Consider the following 22,312-nt stretch of genomic DNA (forward strand, 5'->3'; position numbering starts at 1 on the left):
CAAAATATGATACATTCAAGTGCGATCGCGCTCAAATATAAAACATTATGGTTACTATACATATCTATGTTTGAGCAGATATCCACAAACACAGTAACAGTAAACACGGGTCTAAATATAATATTCACCATATATCTAGCAACAGTTCAACTGTAATGTGAAATTTATGCAACAATAGCAAACTAATATGTAAGAATTTCTTACCTTCTTACCATCTTTCTTGTCTTCAAATCGTGTTCTTCTTCTTATGATGTAAATCCAATGTAATCTCAGGCGCATCTAAAAGCAGAGACTTGTGAAGTGTTTTGGTGTTTTGTTTTTGAGGTAGGCCTAATGAGCGTGATCGCGTTCCATGTGGAGATTTGCATGTGAATATCTTTTGCGCGAGTGGGCGTGGTAAATTAAAAAAATAATGAGCAAGCGTTTGAGAAGCTGGACATCTTGTTGGTTTTATACAAATTACTTAAACAGAGAATATTTGTTTTCAGTTTGAATCCGATCATTTAAAAGTACACACTTAAATGTTTTTAAAGGTATATGGCTCATAAATGTGTGACAAGTATTCACTGAGTTTTGTTTCAGTTTATAGATGTGCTCAAGAAAAAAAAGTTCACCGCGACGGAGAGGCAGAACGCACACCCTGTTCATTTTCTTTATTTTACAAAAGCACAATGTTTGATTTGATTGTAAGTGGACACATACAAAAGTAGAAATATCACAGATTCTTTTTTTATACTTCTTTTTTCTGTATGACCATAAATGACGGAGTAATTTAAGTTTATAGTGCTACAATGTGGAGAAAATCCAGCAAAACGCGCCCGCACGTTTGTCGACCTCAGAGGGTTAACTGTAGTGTTGAAAGTTACATTTTGTTTTGAATGTTTTTTTTTTTTTTGTCTTTAATGTTCCACAAAGAAAATAAGTCATACAGGTTTGGAACAATTTAAGGATAAATGATCGATCATTTTTGGATGAACTACGTTTGTGTCACAGAACATATTGTGTGTGTGATTTTCTTTTTTGTCTATCCTTTAGAAAATTAATAAGAATCATGTTTGTGTTTTATAGTGTGGATCATTGTGGAGAGTTCACAAATACAGCGGGTCTACGCAAATGTAGGTCTACACACACAATCATTTAGTGATTTATTGTTGATTTGTGTCATTTAGTGAAATGTTTCTCTTCTTGTGTTCAGGGGTCTGTGAACTCACACTGGATCCAAACACAGCACACACTCGTCTCATTCTGTCTGATGAGAACAGGACAGTGATGTGTCTGTTTGAGGATCAGCCATATCCTGATCATCCTGAGAGATTTGATATGTATCCTCAGGTTCTGTGTGGAGAGAGTCTGACTGGACGCTGTTACTGGGAGGCTGAATGGAGCAGAGGTGTTGGAATATCAGTATCTTATAAAGGAATCAACAGGAAAGGAGGGATAGACTCTATGTTTGGATGGAATGACAAATCCTGGAGTCTGGAATGCTCTGATAACGGATTCACTGTCCGTTACAATGAGAACAGCACTGGTATTCCTGTCATCCTTTCATCCTCTAAGAGAGCAGGAGTGTATGTGGACGTGTCGGCCGGCACTCTGTCCTTCTACAGCGTCTCTGACACACACATACTCACACACTTACACACATTCAACACCACATTCACTGAACCCCTCTATGCTGGATTTAGACTTGATTATTATAAATCCTCAGTGTCTCTGTGTGACATTAAACGGCGTCCTGAGAGAAACAACAGTGATACACACACAACCGGGTGAGTGAAATATACTGTGTCTTAGTGAAGGATTTCTCCAGACTGAATAATAGTTCAATCCTCTGTTCTTCATACATCACTAAACACTAGAGATGCACCATATTGGGTTTTTGCTGATACTCCATATGCTGATATATGCTGAATACGACAGAAATAGTCAAATTCACTCAGTATTACTTGATCTATTCCAGCACTCCCTCAATTACAATCAAGCACAATTATCTGTAGACAGTTGTGTTGTAAGCAGTAAAACAGTCCAGTTCTTTATAGTCAAACTCATTTATTATGTTTGATAATGAACATTTCTGTCCACTCCAGACTGCTGATGGTCTTTATCTGTCCACCTCTGTGAAAATATCCACAGTTAAAAACACTGATTTATAGAAGACTTGACACATTATTCAGCTTGAGCTTTTTGATGGAGAATATAGAGTTCATGTTGGCTAGTTAAACATAAACATAACTGGACAAGTATGTGTGAAGTAAACTCTCATTATAGCATATATGTGTTTGTTATATTAGATTGTTTGTTATTAGTGAGTGACATCACAGGTGTAAGTCGCAGCATTATATACTAGCTTTATATTTTCTCTCTGTCAAACTGCCTGTCAAAAATATTTTTTATAGTGTAACCCTCTTTCTCTCTCTCCGCACGCTCACTGGACTCGCTGCACGCACGCTGCACCTACGCTACTCTGCGTTGTGTTATATGTTCGTGGGTGGTGGTAGAAAGCGGGGACTCAGACACAGAGTGGTTCGGGATTGTGGCTTGACCGTTTATTCCACAGCACGGCATCTATAGGCACTTGAATCTGTTTTAATTCAATAGCGTTATGGGGACACCTTGTGGACAACACAGATATATATACCGCCTTACATCCACCCCTTCTTTAATTGATGGCGTCCCAGCCATCTAATTAACCAAAACTCCAGTGTGGTGTAATCTATGACAACAATAATAAAAGAAAAACATGTTGTGAATGAATGAATAGCACCTGATGTGTGTGATAGGCGTGGGTAGCTAACTGTTATCAGGGTGCATGCAGTATGGTTCTACGTGTTCTCTGCTGCTCCTCTTACTTCTAGCCTTCAACCACAACTTTCTCCCTCTTTCTATCTTTTGGTGGTCACTCTCCAATTTTACCACTTGGGTCTCAAGTGAGAGTTTAGTTGGGGGATGCCAGTTCCTTCTCAGGTTTCTTCTTGGGGGGTTGGGCCCTTGAGTGGGGGCGGCATCACTACCAGTCACAAGCACTCCTTCTCCATTACTTGATTCCTCTGTCCACAAGTCAGCCTCCTCTTTGCTCATTTGCTTTTCCTCTTTATCTTGGGTTCCAATCAGGGCTCTGTCCAGCATCTCATCTGAATCGTCACTCCTTGTTTCCTCTTCACCCTCTGATTCAATGCCTGCCCCACATGTCCCACCATCTGACTCGCTCCCTTCTATGATCACTCCTTCCTCTCGTTCCACTGGGAGAAACATACACTGCGTCAAAAGGTTCCTATGAACCACTCTCTCCGCTCCCCCATCCTCTCGTCGCACCACGTACACAGGAAAACCAGGTTGCTTCTTTACCACAACATATGGCTGTCTCTCCCATCGATCTCCCAGCTTCTGCATCCCCTCCACATGACAGACCTTGACTAAGACCCTATCCCCAGAACTAAAGTCTTCACTCTTAGCCTTTTTGTCATAATACTTTTTCTGCTGTCCTTTTGCCAGCAGAGAGGTCTGATTAGCCAGGGCATAGGCCTGCGACAGAGTGTCATGCAGGGCCTGGACATACTCACTGTATTCACATGGCGGGGTTGTTGTGGTGGACCCGAAGATGAGGTCCACTGGGAGCCTGGGGTGTCTACCAAACATAAGGAAGTATGGGCTATATCCAGTGGAGTCATGTTGCGAGCAGTTATATGCATGTGTCATTGAATCTACATGCTCATGCCACCGGGGCTTTAGATGCAGATCCAGTGTTCCCAGTATGTTCATTAGGGTACGGTTGAATCTTTCGGTGGTCCCGTTGCCCTGGGGGTGGTAGGGTGTGGTGTGGGTTTTAGTGGTCCCAATACACTTGCATAGCTCCTTCACTATTGCACTTTCAAAGTTACGGCCTTGATCTGTGTGTAATTTAGCAGGGAAACCGAAACGGCAGAAGAAATTCCTCAACAAGACCCTGGCCACTGTGACTGCCTTTTGGTCCCTGGTGGGGTAGGCCTGTGCGTAACGAGAAAAGTGATCAAAGTAACAATGAGCACATTCTCCATACCACCCTTGGACTTCTCCAGCTTTAAGAAGTCAACACAAACCAGTTCCATGGGGGCACTGGTATGGATACTGACAAGGGGAGCCCTGACATTTACCGTGGGAGTTTTCCTAAGACAGCATCTCTCACACTGTTCGCACCAAGCCTTGATCTCCTGAAACATTCTTGGCCAGTAAAATCTTTCCCTTATCATCTGTAGTGTCCTCTCAAATCCCAGATGCCCTGAGTCATTGTGAAGGGCTGTTTTGACAGTTTCACGCAGCCTCTCTGGCAGTATTAGTTGCTCCACCACCCCTTTATGGCAGTCTCTGATGCTGCGATACAGGATCCCCTTTTTTACCACTAACCTCCTCCACTCTTTTAAGAGGAGGCCCCCAGTGGTGCCCACTTTCATCCTCTCGCTGTGGCTTGGTTTGTGGTTCTTGCTCTTAAAGTGGAGGATGGGACCGATAACTGTGTCTTCCTTTTGTCCCACTCGAAGCTCCTGTGTGGTCATAGCAGGTAGAGCCTCCATCCCCACATCCACATACGCCTCACTGGGCTCCAGTGACTCCTCTGTGACTGCTGCTATGTCCCTTCCTGAGCCCTCCCCAGGCTCCTGGGTGGTATGTGCCTCCTCATGTCTCTGTTCACCCACCCTCACCTGTTGCGGGCATGACTGCAGGGTCTCCGCCACTTCCTGATTGGACATACGTGAGAGGGCGTCAGCGTTAGAGTTGTCCTGTCCCCTCCGATACTGGATGTCAAAGTCAAATATGGAGAGATGAGAAACCCATCGCTGACCTGTGGCGTCGAGCTTGGCTGAGGTCATTACATATTTCAGAGGGTTATTGTCGGTCAGAACAGAGAACTTGCGCCAGTAGAGGTGGTCATGAAACTTAAATGTCACGGCCCACTTGAGCGCGAGGAACTCAAGCTTGTGTGCTGGATACCTCGTCTCAGGTGGACTTAGGCCTCTGCTCGCATACGCAATGACCCTTTCCACTGCATCTTGTACCTGCGCTAGCACAGCACCAAGCTCCATGCCTGAGGCATCAGTCTGCAGCAGAAAGAGTTGACTGTAGTCTGGATAGCCAAGCACTGGTGCATTTATCAGCTTATCTTTTAAAGACTGAAAGGCCTCCTCACAGTCGGCAGTCCACAGAAATGGCAGGTCAGGGCCTGGGCTTTTCTGGATCCCTCTTTTCTTCTTTCTAGGGTCACCGGAGGTAAGGCGGTATAATGGAGCAGCCAGGTTAGAGTAGCGCTTAACATACCTCCTATAGTACCCCGCAAACCCCAAAAACCGGAGCACTTCCATACGATTAGTAGGCCTCACCCATTCCTTGACCTTACTGATCTTCTCTGGGTCTGTCCTGATGCCCTCTGCTGACACCCAGTGACCCAAGTACTGCACTTCCTTCCTTACAAGCTGGCACTTGGAGGGTTTCAATTTTAAACCATGCTCCCTAAGTCTATCAAACGCCAGTTGGAGCCTCTCTAGATGCTCATTAAAGGACTTCGAGAAAATTATAATATCGTCAAGGTAGATAAGTAGATGGGTGAAATTTAAATCCCCAAAACAGGATGTCATCAGCCTTTGAAAGGTGGAGGGTGTGTTTTGCAGCCCAAAAAGCATTCTATTGGCCTCAAACAGACCCATGGGAGTGCTGAATGCTGTCTTGTACTTATCATGTTCTGCGACCTCTACCTGCCAGTAGCCCGATGTAAGGTCTAGGGTGGAAAAGTACTTTGCTTGCCCTAAAGCCTCTAGAGCTTCCTCTATCCTTGGCAGAGGGAATGCGTCTCGGGTGCTGCAGGCGTTGAGCTTCCGGTAGTCAATACATAATCGAAGTGATCCATCCTTCTTGGTCACCACCACCACAGGGGATGCATACAGACTTTTACTGGGGCGAACGACTCCTGCTGTCTCCATGTCCATCAATAACCGCCTCACATCTTGCCACTGGGAGGGGGGTATTTTGGGGTACGGCAGTCGGAAAGGCCTCGGGTCAACCAGCGGAATCTCATGCTCTACAGTTGTGGTGTGACCATAGTCCATGGGATGCTGGGAGAACACATCTGCATTTTTGTCCAGCAGATCCTTGAGCAGAGCACGTTGGTCCTCACTTTCAACCGCTGCTTCACTTAGGTCAACCCTGCAGCTAGCCACCACTTGGTCCAGACTTAGACATGCCCCTCTGTTCCCAGCTTCGCCATGCTTTTTATCTGGGAACTCCACCACCTTGTCCACAAGAACTGCGCTGGCCAGATTTGTGTGTCTTTTGATTGTAATGACTTGCTGGGAAAGATTCATCACTCTAACTGGAGCACAACCTCTTTTCACATTTGCAAGCACTTTGGCCACCAGGATGTCCTGGGGGAGCGGCAAGGAGGGATGGCCTTCTATCAGGGCTGTATAAATCTTCCTTTGGGGACCAGCTTTAATCCTACACATTAAATCCATCTCTTTTCCACCAGGGATGTTTATTGTACGGCCAGTGTAAACAGCAGGGCCTACAACGTCATGCATTTCACTTTGCTCGGCGCTTCCCACCCTCAGTAAGGCTCTGTACCACTCTGGATGCTTCTCTTTGACCTGGTACAGAAACTGCGGGCCATAAGCTGCTTGAAGATGGGTTCAGGAGGCTCGAATGACATTGGTTCCCACCTACAGAGGGACTGATGATCGATAGTCGGAATCCGGAACGACGAAGGTAGGTACAGCCTTGAGCTCTTTCCCCAGCACTTTAAGGTCGATGTGTAAGACGCCCTGATACGGCACGGTCTGACCTGCTGCACCCTCTATTTGTATCTTAGAAGGCTGTAGCTTCTTCATTTTTAGAGCTGGGTGGCTCTGCCAGTAGTTGTGTGTAAAACTGGTGATTTGCGAGCCAGAGTCAATTAGAGCCCTGCATGCCTTTCCATTGACTTCTACTTCCCCTTCGTTCCTGGGTCCCACTAGTGGTGTTTCCCCTCCTTCAGTGCAAATCCTCTTGACAGGTGGGTGGGGCCCTTGCTGTGTACCCATGGATTCCCCCACTGCCATGGGTACTAAGCGTTTAAATGTTGAGCAGAGTGCATGTGTCCGTCAGCAGGGACCTTAGGCTGCTGGGCTTCAGCTGGGCTCTGATCTCGAAGCACTGCTCGACACACTCTGGCTGTGTGGCCCGGCTCTCCACACCGGTAACAGACAAAACTTGTACTCTGGCTTACTTTTCCCTTTGCTGGTTGGACAGATAATGGGGAGGAAAGGGGAGAAGAGGTCATTCTCAACTCTAGTTGTGACAGCTTAGCCATTTGTTCTTCCTGAATGAGAGCTAACTTCTTAACCATTTCTGTCAGCTCTGATAATTTAGATGTGTGTTTTGGCCTATCTATCTTGGTGTTTCCACCCCCTCCTGATGTTACATGCACCTGAGCATATGTTTCCTTTGCTGCACTACGCATCTGAAACTTCTTAGTTTCTCTAGTTAGACTTCGGAGCTCTGCCTGCAGCTCTCGGAAGCTGAAGAGCCTGGGTGCCATTGGTGCGATTCTGGTGTACACCTCCTCGTCTGAGAGGCCTCTCATGAACTGCTGTGTTAGTTTGCTATCTCGATCCAGTAAGGGCTTACCTCCTCTTTGCTTCTCCTCTACTGTTCTCAACTTTGCCTCCAGTGCTATAGCATAAGAACAGGCAGACTCCCCTGAATTCTGGCTCCGCTCGTAGAAGTCAGCCAGAGGATCTAGGGATCCTCGAGTGTCACTGTATTCGGCCCGCAGTTCCTCCAGCGCTTTCTCAGGGGTCTGATCATGTGGAGGTAAGTTAAGGATGAGATTTCGGGCTTCACCCCCCAGGTGTCGCACAACAGTGGAGAAGCGGAGGTGCATTGGGAGCTCTATTGCCTCCAAGAGATATTGCATGTCGCGAATCCAGTCTTCCTGGACCAGTATCTTACAGTCTGGATTTCCTGTGAAGACTTGAACATTTTTCACCTGATGAGTTTGCATGAAACCTCCATAGGCTGTCATAGGAAGGCACTGGTTGGCGACTGCTCGAGCAGGAGGCATGAATTGTGTCACGTGTGGATGGGCATACTGGCTGGCAGATGCAGGCACAGGGGGGGCTGGAGAAGGGTGGTATGGAGAATGAGCATCAACATGCATGTTGAGGTGGGAAGCTGGAATCAGTATCCGTTGAGGAGATAGCTCAGGAGGAGCATCAGTGGCTGCCTGGTCTAACGCTACCCGAGGGCTGTGTTGAGTTATGTTGGGAGCCCATGCATTTGCAGATGGGGCTGGTGGGGTGGCTCCACTATAGCCTGGAACTGGAGTTGTGAGAAATGTGGTCTCAGGGGAATGCACTTGAAAGGCCTGCTCAGCAGCTACGTGCTTAACCGTTGTATTCGTCACTGGTGGGCTCTGAAGACTCTGCGCGGGCACAGACGGGGGATATGAATAACTTGGGTAAACCTGGGGGCCAGACTGTGGCTGGGCTGGATGTGGCACAGCAACTGGGTAGGGTTGGAGCGACTGCTGCACAACTGGCCTCTCAACAATGACATGATGTAGGAAATCTTGCCAAGGCATAGCTTCTGAGGGCCCATGTCTACTGCGTTTGCGAACAGAGGCATCAATCGTCATATTTATCTGGCCACCTGGTCTTGCATCTGGGCTGTTGTCGAAACAAAGTGGCGGTACCTGCCCTGAGGCCCCAGGGCCTGTCAGCCTTCGTGCATGGGCTGGCGTCACATACTGGTCAGCATAGGGCGAGTTCATAGGGGCTGGTGGGCCAATGGTGACATGCCCCACTGGCGTCGGGAGACTAGATGCACTGGTGGAGGAGCACTGTATGTCTTGTGGGGAGTTTGCATAGGTCTGCGACATCTTAAAATCACAATGTGTTTACTATGTGCAAGCAGGTTATGTAATGTAATGCAATGTAATTAGGTTCTATGAGATGTTGAATCTATGTAAAATAATGCAAACCCATATAAATAAATTTGTTCTAAAGTAAGCTATATGTTTCAGTGAGGTGAGCACAATGAAAAATGTAACTAGCTTATCCAAGAAAGTTAACTGCTCCACAACTAAAATGAAAAGTTTAAACTTAAACGGTTTAAACTAAAGTCTCACTGAGTATTAAGCAGATGCACAGTAAAAAAAAAACTCGCTTTTCAATAAAACTATCAAATAAGTTTTACATCACAGCAAATTGCTGATATTTAAAACAGTTAAATAACAGTTAAGTTACCCAGCAGACTGTAAAGGATATAGCTGTGAGGGCAGATATGTAACCCCAAAATCACCAGTCCTTTTATGAATTTCTGTTTGTTAATATAGTTCAGTATTCAAACCACTGGCTGTAGAATTCTCTTCCTCTTCGGTCTAGAAGTGCCACAATCCGGGTCACGGAACCAAAGATGTAACCCTCTTTCTCTCTCTCCGCACGCTCACTGGACTCTAGCACCTCCGCTGCTCTGCGTTGTGTTATATGTTCGTGGGTGGTGGTAGAAAGCGGGGACTCAGACACAGAGTGGTTCGGGATTGTGGCTTGACCGTTTATTCCACAGCACGGCATCTATAGCGTTGACAACATGAACTCAGCTTAAGTTTTAAACCAGCAAAATATATTTCAATGCATATGCAATTCAACAGTAAGCTTGTGCTGCTTGTTTTATCATAAATTAGCCACCATGCATTAATCACATTTTAAAGGAAAAAAACAAACCATTTCAACTCTCTATTAATATGCATTTAGGTCTTATACAGTTTAAAACACAAAATATCTTAATTAACTGATCTTTAGTGCAAAAACAACAACTATATTTTACATTGATTTTCCCCACTACCATTAACATGGCTTACCTATAGCGTTGACAACATGAACTGAGGAAAATATGATGCAATACTCCCGTATCAATGCTACGGTACATGACGAGGCCCAAACAACGCTAAAGGCACTTGAATCTGTTTTAATTCAATAGCGTTATGGGGACACCTTGTGGACAACACAGATATATATACTGCCTTACATCAGTAAACTGTTTGTATGTTGTTGGTTTTGAATTGTTGTCTTTACAATAAGGTCCCATTAGTTAACATTCATTAATGCATTAACTGTATTTGTTAACGTTAGTTAGTCAACTGTTCATTGTTAGTTCATGTTAGTTCAGGTCCATTAAATAATATTGACAGATACAACTTTTGATTTTAATAATGTATTAATAAACATTGAAAATAACATTAACTGAGATTAATAAAAGCAGCTGACTCTTTGCTTCTGCCTTCTTCTGGTTCTTCACAGGTTCTCTCAGCCCAAACCTTCTGGGCTCGATATTCACCCGCTGCTGAACTGTCAGTCTTGTGTCCATATAGCTGATTCTGATCAGTGGCTTCAGATTGAGCCGTCGGCCTGTACAGATGAAGGAGGGTCAAAGTTCAGGGTCAGCACTGACCCAGGCCGTTACGAGTGTGTCAGGACCAGAATGCGATGGGTCTGTGACTGTGTCGTCACCCTTCAGTACCGTACCGTAGACGGACTCTTCCTCAACGCAGAGCTGGAGAGGCTGCAGTGCAACCGGATCGGTCCAGTGATTGACGTGACGGTGATCTCAGGGAAACTGGAGGAAGTTCATCTGCCCCATTACGCCTGTTTAGGAGAGTCTGACCCCTCTCTCAAAGATGCTGTGAAAGTCCTCACCGTAAAAGACGAGGGAATAACCACAGAACCTGTGCAGTTGACCCGATTCCATGCTAAGATTGTCCAACCATCCTTCTCTCTGAAAACATTAATAATAAAATACATAATGCGGTTGTATGAACACTGCGATCTTCTTCTCTACATGCGTTCTAAAGATCCTCTCATTCTACATCTCTACTTTTTTCCAGTTGATGATCATGCAAAAGAAAAGGTTGAGAAGAAAGAAAAGAGAAATGACCCAGTAGAGCATCCCAGACCTGGCAGGCCAATTCGGATGAAAACGCCACACATTCTTGATGTTCCTGGTGCCTCTGTCCATCCCAAAGAAGGGATCACACTCACAAGAGAAGCTCCCCCAAACTACTTCAAGGTCAAGACTCGTCTGGAGAATGATCTTCAAATGACTCTTATCAGGGAAGAGGATCAGAAGACTGTCTGGACTGCAATGATTGAGAAAGATGATCTGATCCATCCTAAGAGAGATGAGCCGTGTCTCAATAGTGATCAGATTCGTCCTAAGAGAGACGAGCCGTGTCTGAATAGTGAGGCAGATAAAGCAAGATATTTTGATAACCATTGGCCAGATCTCATTCAGGGGGTTACTAATGTCCAGATCATTGCAGATAAACTCTGTCAGCAAGAACTAATTCATGAGGAGCAATATTCAGAAATCACACAGAGTTTAACCAGTCAGGAGAGCATGAGAAAGATCTGTGACATTATACGCAAACACAGAGATCCTGTGAAAGCCGAATTCATCTCAGTTCTTCAGAAAGAGAAGCTTTACCACTTTTGAACATTGGTCTGATTCTTGATCTGATATGGGTTTATCTGAACTTATCAAAATATACTCCTTTAGAAATATTCATTCATAGTAACATTACAAATAAATTAAAGTTTTTGCTTTGCTCTTTTTGCTCTTTACATTGTAAATGTTCTACAGGGAAATAAATGTAAGTTTTTGCACATCTAAGTAAATGTTCTACAGGGAAGGTAAAACGAGTTCAATGTTAAAGTAAATGTATACCCGCATTTATATTTTTGTTTGTCATGTATATGTTTGTTTTATACTTGTTGGTGAATTGCTGATGTACATTTTTATAGATTAGCCATAAACTATGAAATGTTGTAGTTTATTAAAAAGGATAGAATCCAGTTCTTTTTTTCATATGATTATATTCTTCTGCAAACACACAAAGTTTGGTGAACTGCAATGAGGAACATTTAATATTTTCTTTATCTAATAAAAGGCTTTTATGTAAACTTTATTTTGTTGTCTCAGAATTTAACACTGGGATATTTTGGATATTTCACTGCATGGTGAACATGGTGAACATTCTGAATAATGTGCTGTAAAGTAAGACTGTCATGGGAAAATGCACAAAAACTAATATTTAATTTATTTATTTTGAACTCAAATTCCCCAGTGACATCATACTATACCCCTAATGGTGGGTAAGTTGAGCCACTTCTGTGTCACTAACTCTATTTCTGTCCTTATGATCCTTTCCTTTATTTGTCCTGATAGAAGACAGCTGAAATATGATTTGTTGTGTAATAATGCTGAAGCACAGATATTTGGCAGTGAAGAATATGTTCTCTGAGCTTCATGTCCTCTACAACAGTCTCAGCCTTCCTCCAACGTCAGGACACCTGAACGAAGTTCGACAAAATCTGTCCGATTAAACATTATTCAGCTGGAGTGTCTAAATCATTTCAACAAAGAGCAGAAAAGAAGTGTCCAGTGATGCTCTTCCCATGAAAGCAGCTGAGCGTTCTGATGCTGTAGAAGCAGAATGTGAGATTCGTCACGTAGAGCTGGAATATTTCTTCTCATGTTGCTCCATCAAGTCATGGTTTAGTCTGTAGTTGCAGCACAGTTTGTGTCTCCAGGAGCTTTTGTTCTGCTTTTGCACACGTTTCTCCTCCAGCGGCTCCTGGAAAACATCCACAGCACTGAAAGTGTTTGTCAGCGCAGGTTTTTATCTATTTATTAAAATGATCATCTGTAAAGATTCCTAACTTTAAAGTCTGGACTACAACAAAGCTTGTGCTCTTATTGCTTTGGAGAAAAGATGCTGTTCATTTCACACATTTGACCGCTGTGTTGTGATGAACACAATGATCTGTCATGAACTTCAGCATCAACTCTAGAGAAATGTGTCCAGTAGAGGAACATCTGTGGCTGTTGTAGTTGAGAGAGTGTTTGGCATCATTGAGCTGATAGGAAAGAAACACACAGGACACATGAACTCTAGAGAGAGCGTAAGTCAGACGGGCCGCAAATGAAAGATCGATCAAACCGTTGAATCTCCAGACGGGCTCTTTTAAAATCAGTATTTGACATTGACAGCACATTCACAACGCCACACTGAGAGCTCAAGCCCGTCGCAGTGAGAATAGTGTGTGTGTTTATTCTGATCATTACACTAATCTGAAGACAGAGCAAAAAGACAGCTTTCTGAATGTTAATAATTACATTAGTTTCTATTTTTACATTATTTTCAACTGAATTTCAGTGTTTGGAGATTAACTCTAGACAACTAGAGTTATTGAGGAAATGTTTAGCACTTTATAGCAGGTTTTTGCAGGTCTTTTATGTGTCCTCTATTGAAGCATAATAAACCACCAGTTAGGGAGTCTTTGTCCTATTCGACGTGTGCGGATCCTTTTCCTACTTTAGGACTTTTTGGGCTGGATTTACGCACCCAGTGAAGGTTTGTGACGTTGGACTGTAAATACATTTGGCTCTACACCAGTTTCTTCATCATTGTATTTAAGTGAACATTTATTTCGAGTGAGGAGAATTATTGATGTGAACTGATGACAGTATGAATGATCATGAATGTGACGAGAGATCAGCAGAATGAAACACACAGACGATCTCCTGATAGTGTGCTTTATTTCTCCACACACTGTCTGACACTAAATGAATTGTGCAGATCAGCGCCGGTACACACACTCACAGTATCGCTGTTAAACACAGATGATCACAGTGTAATTCCAGTCTTTCAGGAGCTTCAGAGCTCAATCTGCTGCCTTCATCACCACAACATCTTCTTCTGAAATGATGGTGTTTTATCCTTTATTAGATCTCCACGAGCACAACAGCTTTATATGACAGGAGCGACACACACACACACACACACACACACACACACACACACACACACACACACACACACCAGCCTCTGTGCCTCAGCTCACACTGAAATATCTCTATCATGAACATGACAAAGATCATATTTGTGTGTGTTTATAATCAAAGACACACAGAAGGTGTTCAGGGTCAATATGACAGACTGAAATGTGTGAAATATTTCTGATGGTAACGAATCCTCCTCAGATTAGACAGAATCATCTGGAAGGAAGACATCAGATATCAGCGAGTGTTTGTTTCAATCTCAACAAGCTTTGATTCTCAGTAGAGACTGTAGTTTCAGACTCGGCCTTATTTAGTCTTTCTTGGATTATGAGGCATTAGTGTTTTTCATTCTCTCAGTTATTAATGGTGTCTGTGCTGCTCTTTATTTCAGTGAATGGAGACAAAACCGTTAAACGTCGATCACTCAGCGCTCGCAAAGGGAGTCTGACAGGAGCTTTTCTGAGGGAAACTTTATCACTAACTCTGTGCTTTTACTTCACCACAACTGACTTTCATGACGTTATGAACATATGTGAGAGTAATGCCATCATTTTTAGGTGTAGAAGCGGATAATAATTAGAGTAAAGCTCTGGTAATGTGTCGATTACTGAGATTTATACACTCACCTTTATTATTGGATTATTAGGAACACCTGTTCAATTTCTCATTAATGCAATTATCTAATCAACATCTAATATCTAATCACATGGCAGTTGCTTCAATGCATTTAGGGGTGTGGTCCTGGTCAAGACAATCTCCTGAACTCCAAACTGAATGTCAGAATGGGAAAGAAAGGTGATTTAATCAATTTTGAGCGTGGCATGGTTGTTGGTGCCAGACGGGCCGGTCTGAGTATTTCACAATCTGCTCAGTTACTGGGATTTTCACGCACAACCATTTCTAGGGTTTACAAAGAATGGTGTGAAAAGGGAAAAACATCCAGTATGCGGCAGTCCTGTGGGCGAAAATGCCTTGTTGATGCTAGAGGTCAGAGGAGAATGGGCCGACTGATTCAAGCTGATAGAAGAGCAACTTTGACTGAAATAACCACTCGTTACAACCGAGGTATGCAGCAAAGCATTTGTGAAGCCACAAAATGCACAACCTTGAGGCGGATGGGCTACAACAGCAGAAGACCCCACCGGGTACCACTCATCTCCACTACAAATAGGAAAAAGAGGCTACAATTTGCACGAGCTCACCAAAATTGGACAGTTGAAGACTGGAAAAATGTTGCCTGGTCTGATGAGTCTCGATTTCTGTTGAGACATTCAGATGGTAGAGTCAGAATTTGGCGTAAACAGAATGAGAACATGGATCCATCATGCCTTGTTACCACTGTGCAGGCTGGTGGTGGTGGTGTAATGGTGTGGGGGATGTTTTCTTGGCACACTTTAGGCCCCTTAGTGCCAATTGGGCATTGTTTAAATGCCACGGCCTACCTGAGCATTGTTTCTGACCATGTCCATCCCTTTATGACCACCATGTACCCATCCTCTGATGGCTACTTCCAGCAGGATAATGCACCATGTCACAAAGCTCGAATCATTTCAAATTGGTTTCTTGAACATGACAATGAGTTCACTGTACTAAAATGGCCCCCACAGTCACCAGATCTCAACCCAATAGAGCATCATTGGGATGTGGTGGAATGGGAGCTTCGTGCCCTGGATGTGCATCCCACAAATCTCCATCAACTGCAAGATGCTATCCTATCAATATGGGCCAACATTTCTAAAGAATGCTTTCAGCACCTTGTTGAATCAATGCCACGTAGAATTAAGGCAGTTCTGAAGGCGAAAGGGGGTCAAACACAGTATTAGTATGGTGTTCCTAATAATCCTTTAGGTGAGTGTATATTCTAAATGAGCGCACACTGGACCGCCCTGTTTAACACACGAGGTCCGTATAATTGACTATGAACAAAATGATTTAATGTTAAACACTTTTCAAATGATTCTTCCACCTTTAATTCTCTGCAGGAACAAGACAACACAAGAAGATGGAAACCAATCTCTGATGGAAACATTAATAACACAGAATCGTAGGGTGAAATTCACAACATTGTATGTCACATGATGTCATTTCTGGATAATCCTGAATGGATTAGAAGACCATATTTCAGACTCATAAGAATCAACACAAATGTCACATCAGCTGAGAAACTGAGCTTCTCCAAACACTGAATCAACTGAACTAATAGTTTGACTGAATGATCCGATGTCGTTCCTGATTAATCAAATACGCATGTGTTTGTTCAGAGGGAAAAGACTTGAAGATAAAGAAGACCAAAGCAGAGAAGTGCAGTGATGAAGAAACACATTTAAAGATAATCCGTTACATTCAGACTGTGATTCATATGGACATTTCTGTGTAATGTCATTGATCTTAACTTGACTTATAATATTATGGCCAATATTTCTGGATAATTGAAGGTCTGAGAATGCTACTTCTCTTGAGTTTATAGAAAGCAGAAGACTTTACTGACTGACTGAATTCACAAACTCTCTACTTGTTATAGGTGGGAATTTCAGTGTTGTGATTGACAGCGCTCTTGATAAATGATTGACAGGCCGACTCTCATCACTTAATTCAGAATATAAACCATTCCTGGAGAGACTTGATGTGACTGATGTCTGGAGGACCAAATTCATTGATACTAAAGCTTTTACCTGGAGAAACAAGACCGCTTCTCATTCCTCTCATATAGACTTTTAGCTGATCTCTGAATCTAGTGATCTTCACAATATTTTAGTTGATATTCTTCACTTCTCCTGACTGACTGTAAGGCTATCTATATAAAGACTAAGCTCTCTGTAAGCACTTATTAAACCATCATATTGGAAGTTAAATATCTATCTTATATAATACCATAAACTTAAAGTTTCATATTATTTTAACCATTATTGTAAAAAAGTTGTAATGAACGCTGTTTTATTAATAATTGGGAGTTAGTAAAATGTGATATTGGTAAATTAATGAGAAACTAAGTGAGTAAAACTGAGGAAAAGGCAGTAATTAATGAAACTTCTGCTCTTATAATCACAGACCCCTGGAAATCTCTCAGATGATCAAACTGTTCATAAATGACAAAACCAGCTGGATGATATTTACAGATGTAAAGCTGAAGACGCTTCTGTGTGATCTAGGAGGAGCAAGACACACACACACACACACACATACACGTTTATGTTTAATCTTTATGAATGTAAGAGTTTATTTTATTAATATGCGCGAGAGACACAAGATTCTCCTTTGCACAGAAACCGTTAAACGTCAATCACGCAGCGCGCAGTGAGTCTCACAGGAGCTTTTCTTCTGAGGGAACTTTTACTTTGAGACAAATGTCTTTTAAATAGTAACAATATCTTTTACTAGTAACTGAGAGTAATGTATCACATCTTTTAGGGATAGCCTATGCAACATCATTATAGTTACAAATCGGTGGCAACGCGATACAATGCTTTTTTGCTTTTTGTTTAAACGACAGGAAAGATCAGCACTCAGTAGTTCTGGTAACAGCTGATGAAGTACTTTTTTTCCAGTATTCCAGTATTGAACGTTTTTCCAGTATTTTTCACTATTTCTGACGCGAAGGATAAATTACTTAAGAATGTTTGCTCTGACTCGCTGCGCTGCAAAATACAGTCACTATGGTGAATTGCCCTAATGTGGGACACTGCCTAATGTGGGACACTGTCTAATGTGGGACACCTAAGGTCTAGTGCAGAGGTCTTCAATCCTGCTCCTGGAGGGCCACTGTCCTGCAGAGTTTAGTTCTGAGATTCTGAAGAGCTTGATGAGCGGATTCAGGTGTGTTTGATTAGGGATGGAGCTAAACTTTGCAGGACAGTGGCCCTCCAGGAGCAGGATTGAAGACCTCGGGTCTAGTGTTTGTAGGTCCCCCATAAATACATGAATGACAGTGAAACTATGGGTTAGACAAAGCTGTGGTGTCATGTGATCAAAATCATGTGACCTATCAAATGTCCAATCATATTTGAGGGTGGAGCAATCATCAAACAGGAGGCACCTTGTGTGAAGACCATCTGAAGGCCAGTGAGTGAAATTTGATATTAAGGAGTTAAATACATTTTAAACAAAGCGGTCCTGCTACTTTTTACCCTAATATGCTAATGAAATGTTTGTCCATCAAAAAATAGTCTAACTTTGTGTGTATAAACTATATATTTTATATTTTTATCAAATTTCCTAGTGTCCCACATTAGGAAATGTGGTTTCCGAATCCGGGACAGCCTGATCAGCCTAATGTGGGACAGTACTTAAATGAGTCAAAAATGTGTGGTGGGGCATGGTTTGTGGGAAAAACATGGTTATTTACATGGTTTTAGTCGTGTAATGCAATATTACAATACTGTTAATGCAGATTTTTACAGTCATGTGAATTTTTTATTCTTGGAGGGCAGTTTGAAGGCTCTTCTTTTTGTGTGTACAAAACAGAATAAGCCTCTAAACCGCCTTCCTTTTTTTTGTTTCATGTCATAAATAAAGCTTGATTTCTTATTTTCCCATTCATGTATACGACATGAGCTCATGATGTTTAAGTTTATTTGTCATGTGCATAAAGTTAGTGAGATATTGTACATTGAAACGCTTGTATTGTACAACAGCACAATTATATCTGTCGTGATTATTGATTTATCGTCTGCTCGCTGTTATTCTATATAATCTCAGTTATTTGAGAGAGCCACAATAAGTTTTCAGTTTACATTTGAATCGCCTTTTGCCAAAGAATTAAAAGACACATTTCTAAAGTACACAAAAATAGCCAGAAAGACCCTTAATATGAAATGAAGGTTTGTGGGTTTGATCAGAATGCATTATATTATAATTAATTATAATAATGTTCACAGCATTAAAGTACATCATGTGGGCCTTTTTAATAATATTTTTTATAATTACATTGTATTATGATTTCTAGTTTAAAAAAATAACGTACCAGGCTTAAACTGTAAGTGACATGAACAAAACAGAATTAAATTGTTAATCGTTTATTGTCATTATTTGTATATTTAATTGTCAGCATAAAATTTATGATTGTGTCAGGCCCATGTACAATACAGGAAAAATATAATTAGACAAATATAATCTATATACAAGTCAAAAACAAAATTGATCATCTTTTATTGGAAAATCAAATACTATTTTATCAAAGTTGACAATTGTATAAAAATAATATTACATCAGCATATAAGAGTCAGATTGGATGATCACTCAAGATCACTCATTAACAGTTCATTAACAGTTCATCTATTGCCAAAATTATCAATCAAGAATAGAAAACTATTGAAAATATTCAAATCAAGAATGTCAGAAGCAATCAATCAATCAATCAATCAATCAATCAATCAATAATTTATTTCTAGAGCACGTTTAAAACACAACCGAAGTTGACTAAAGAATAAAAGAAACATCTAGGAAACGAATATCTAGGAGGAGCAAGATGAACAAAACTCTGCATGATTCTTCAGGTTAGAGAAGTCTAACGCCCGTTATTATAGCATTTCTGAACTCAATGCTGATGTTTCATCACGGACGACCCCAAGACAACTAATAATTATTGCTATAATTTCTGTAAGTTGTTATATACCTCTGGGCTCCTCATTTTGAGTCTGGATAGTGTAAATGGTTGTTTCCATGAATCATCTTAAATCAGCGAGTCTCCAGGTAATGCTGGTATTACAGCAGAGTTTTATAAGGCGTTCTCTGAACCCTTCAGTTTATTATTGTGAGAACATCTCTTCTCCTAGATTAACACAGGCGGGATTACTCTGATCATAAAACACAACAAGGAATCCGCTTCTTATTGAAAACTGGTGTCCAATCTGTTACTGAACACTGATGACCAGATTCTAGCTCAGAGATTTGCCCAGAGATTACAGAGAGTTATGAGCTATAACCTTCCAACCTTTCAAAGATGCACCTTATTCAGTTGGAGCGTCTACTTGGTCGTTTTGAATCTACCTCGTGAAGAGCATTTTAAGGAAGAAAATATGATTCTCGTTGGACTAATACCTGGACCAAAAGAGCCATCACTAAACATGAATGCTTTCTTAGAGCCCTTGGTTGATGAGCTTCAGGAACTTTGGCATGGCCTGATTCTGGAAGACAGCTCTTTCTTAGGACATCAGGTTTACAGAGCAGATCTGCTTTGTCTTTCATCAGATATCCCGGCAACTCCAAAATGTAGAGGCTTTGTTGGACATGGAGCATACAGAGGTAATTTAAATATTCAAACATTCTTTGCTATAATTAATAAACATTGATATTGATCATTGAACCAGTGAAATCAATATGTAAATGTTTACATTGTTTATTTTTTAATGGATAGCAGTTGCTCTGTTTCATTGAATGCTCAGATATAAATATGTGTGTGTAACATATTGCATTTAACTTACATTTGCAGGATGACACAAGTGTTTGAAGACGTTCAGCAAGAAAGAATTTGTTGAAAAAATGAACTATTCAGGATTTGAGCGGTCTTCATGGGAGCCACGCACGTCAAAGGATCACACACACTATGCTGGATTATCCAAACGGGCAAGGACGAAGGCAGAACAGAAATGAATTGAACGCAAGATGGAGCTAGATGGTCAGAACTTTTCCGCTTGAGTTACTATGATGCCATCAGATTTGTCGTCATAGATCCAATGCACAACCTTCTCCTTGGTCCGGCAAGACATGTATTCAGATTGTGGACAGAACTAGGAATTTTAACGACAAAAAGCCTTGATGAACATCAAGCTAGAGTGGAAAACATCAAAGTACCTTATGAGGTTGGAAGAGTTCCCTTACGGATTTCATCTGGCTTTACAGGATTCACAGCAGATCAGTGGAAAAACTGGACAACCATTTACTCACTGCTTTGTCTGAAGGGGCTTATCAACAACAACAGACACTATGACATGTGGTTTGACTTCGTGCAGGCTTGTATCATACTCTGCTCCAGAGTCATGTCCATCAATAGACTGGAAGTAGCAGAAGAATCTCCTGCAGACATTTCTCTCAAAATCTGTCCAACAGTTTGGCCCATTGCACTGCACCCCCAACATGCATCTACATCTTCATTTGAAAGAGTGCATGTTGGATTACGGACCAGTTTATTCTTTTTGGTGTTTTTCATTTGAGCGTTTTAATGGAGTACTGGGAAAGTTTAATAACAACAATAGGAGAATTGAAGTCCAGATTATGAGGCAATTTCAGCGGAGCCAACAGCTTCATATGCCATGGACATGTGAATATGGTGCTGAATTTGCCAGTGTTTTAGGAAGACAAATGGTTGGGACTTTGTCCTGCAATGACACAGCTGATATGCTTTATGTGAAGCACAGTGTTTCGGTGTCTGCAGAAAGACTTCTCTTAGAAAACTGTACAGTGGTGCCTCTGTCTCCATTCCACCAGACTATCTTGGATGAGCCTGACAGACATGCAATGCTAACAGTGAATCATCAGATGTACCCTTGTGCCACTGACGTTGACTGTTTTGCCATGACTTGCAAACGGGTAACATATCTGAATGTAACTTACTCAATCGATGGATCTAGAGCAGAAAGGTCAGCATATGTGTGTGCTAAGTGGTGTGGAAACACTCAAAGTTTTGAGGAACCCATCCTTGACCCTCTAGCAGTACTACGACCAGCCATTATAAAGCAGTTTATAGTTGTTAATGTTGTGTCAAAAGGTTCTGCATTCAAACATGTTATTGCGCAAGTTTCCTGGCTTCATCCCCATCCGGACAGACATTTTTATGGAAAGCCAATAGAAGTTTGGAGCTTGCAGGGAACAGACACGTAGCATTTTCATTTACATGTTAAAGCCTCCCCTAGAATTAGGGTCATGGAGGGACGACTGCCAAGCAAGGCCCACGTAAATTTCCCACAATTCACAGCAGTTTTCTGCATTTCCTGCAAATTGCCGTGTGTAGTCATAAACCTCCACGACAATCTACAGTGCCGCTTACTGATGAAAATCCCACTTTTCATGCAGTTTATCTAATAGTGAATCTCAGTCTGGCATTATAAAAATAAGCACATTTATAATAATGTAAGATTCATTTTAGGCATCTTTGACTCTTCTGGTTTGAAGTTTTATCTTTTTTTAGACTTCTACAAGGTGTTTGACGCAGTGGAAATAGTTTTATGTTTCATGTCTTTGAACATTTGTTTTCAGTGATATATACAGTATATATATTGTTTTGTGGTGCTTAATTTAACCCCTTGTTTGGGTCTTAAATATAGACACCTTCTACCTTATTTTAATTATTCTCAGGTTAGGTAAAGAATTGAATTTCCATACTTACAATATTTAGATCACAGAAGACTTCTCCGTGGTCAGTTCAGCTCAATCTTTTGTAAAACAGAGACTTATGGCAGGCGAGCTTCTTAATTTCAATTATATATATTTTTTATTAAATACAGGTTAATTAGTTTACATAAACGGTACTAATATA

General features: G+C 41.7%; 2 protein-coding genes across 2 annotated transcripts in view; both read left to right on the forward strand.

Moving 5' to 3' along the window:
• LOC311077459 (NLR family CARD domain-containing protein 3-like) overlaps nt 1-22,312 on the forward strand; it is a gene marked incomplete at its 3' end in the record, with an annotated part of 351,403 nt that overhangs the window by 285,956 nt on the left and 43,135 nt on the right. The window lies entirely within an intron of this gene.
• On the forward strand, nt 1,916-11,965 carry LOC311077488 (NACHT, LRR and PYD domains-containing protein 1 homolog). The gene is made up of 2 exons (XM_084106019.1): nt 1,916-2,397; nt 10,035-11,965. Exon 2 carries the CDS (start codon nt 10,483-10,485, stop codon nt 11,491-11,493), a length of 1,011 nt encoding a protein of 336 aa, XP_083962145.1. The 5' UTR covers nt 1,916-2,397; nt 10,035-10,482; the 3' UTR covers nt 11,494-11,965.

Source organism: Abramis brama, assembly GCF_963993115.1.
Source record: "Abramis brama genome assembly, chromosome: 2".
Taxonomy (NCBI): Eukaryota; Metazoa; Chordata; class Actinopteri; order Cypriniformes; family Leuciscidae; genus Abramis; species Abramis brama.

What these genes read in the sequence shown, in the direction of transcription:
- LOC311077488 (XM_084106019.1), top strand. Translation starts at nt 10,483, where the DNA reads ATGCGATGGGTCTGTGACTGTGTCGTCACCCTTCAGTACCGTACCGTA.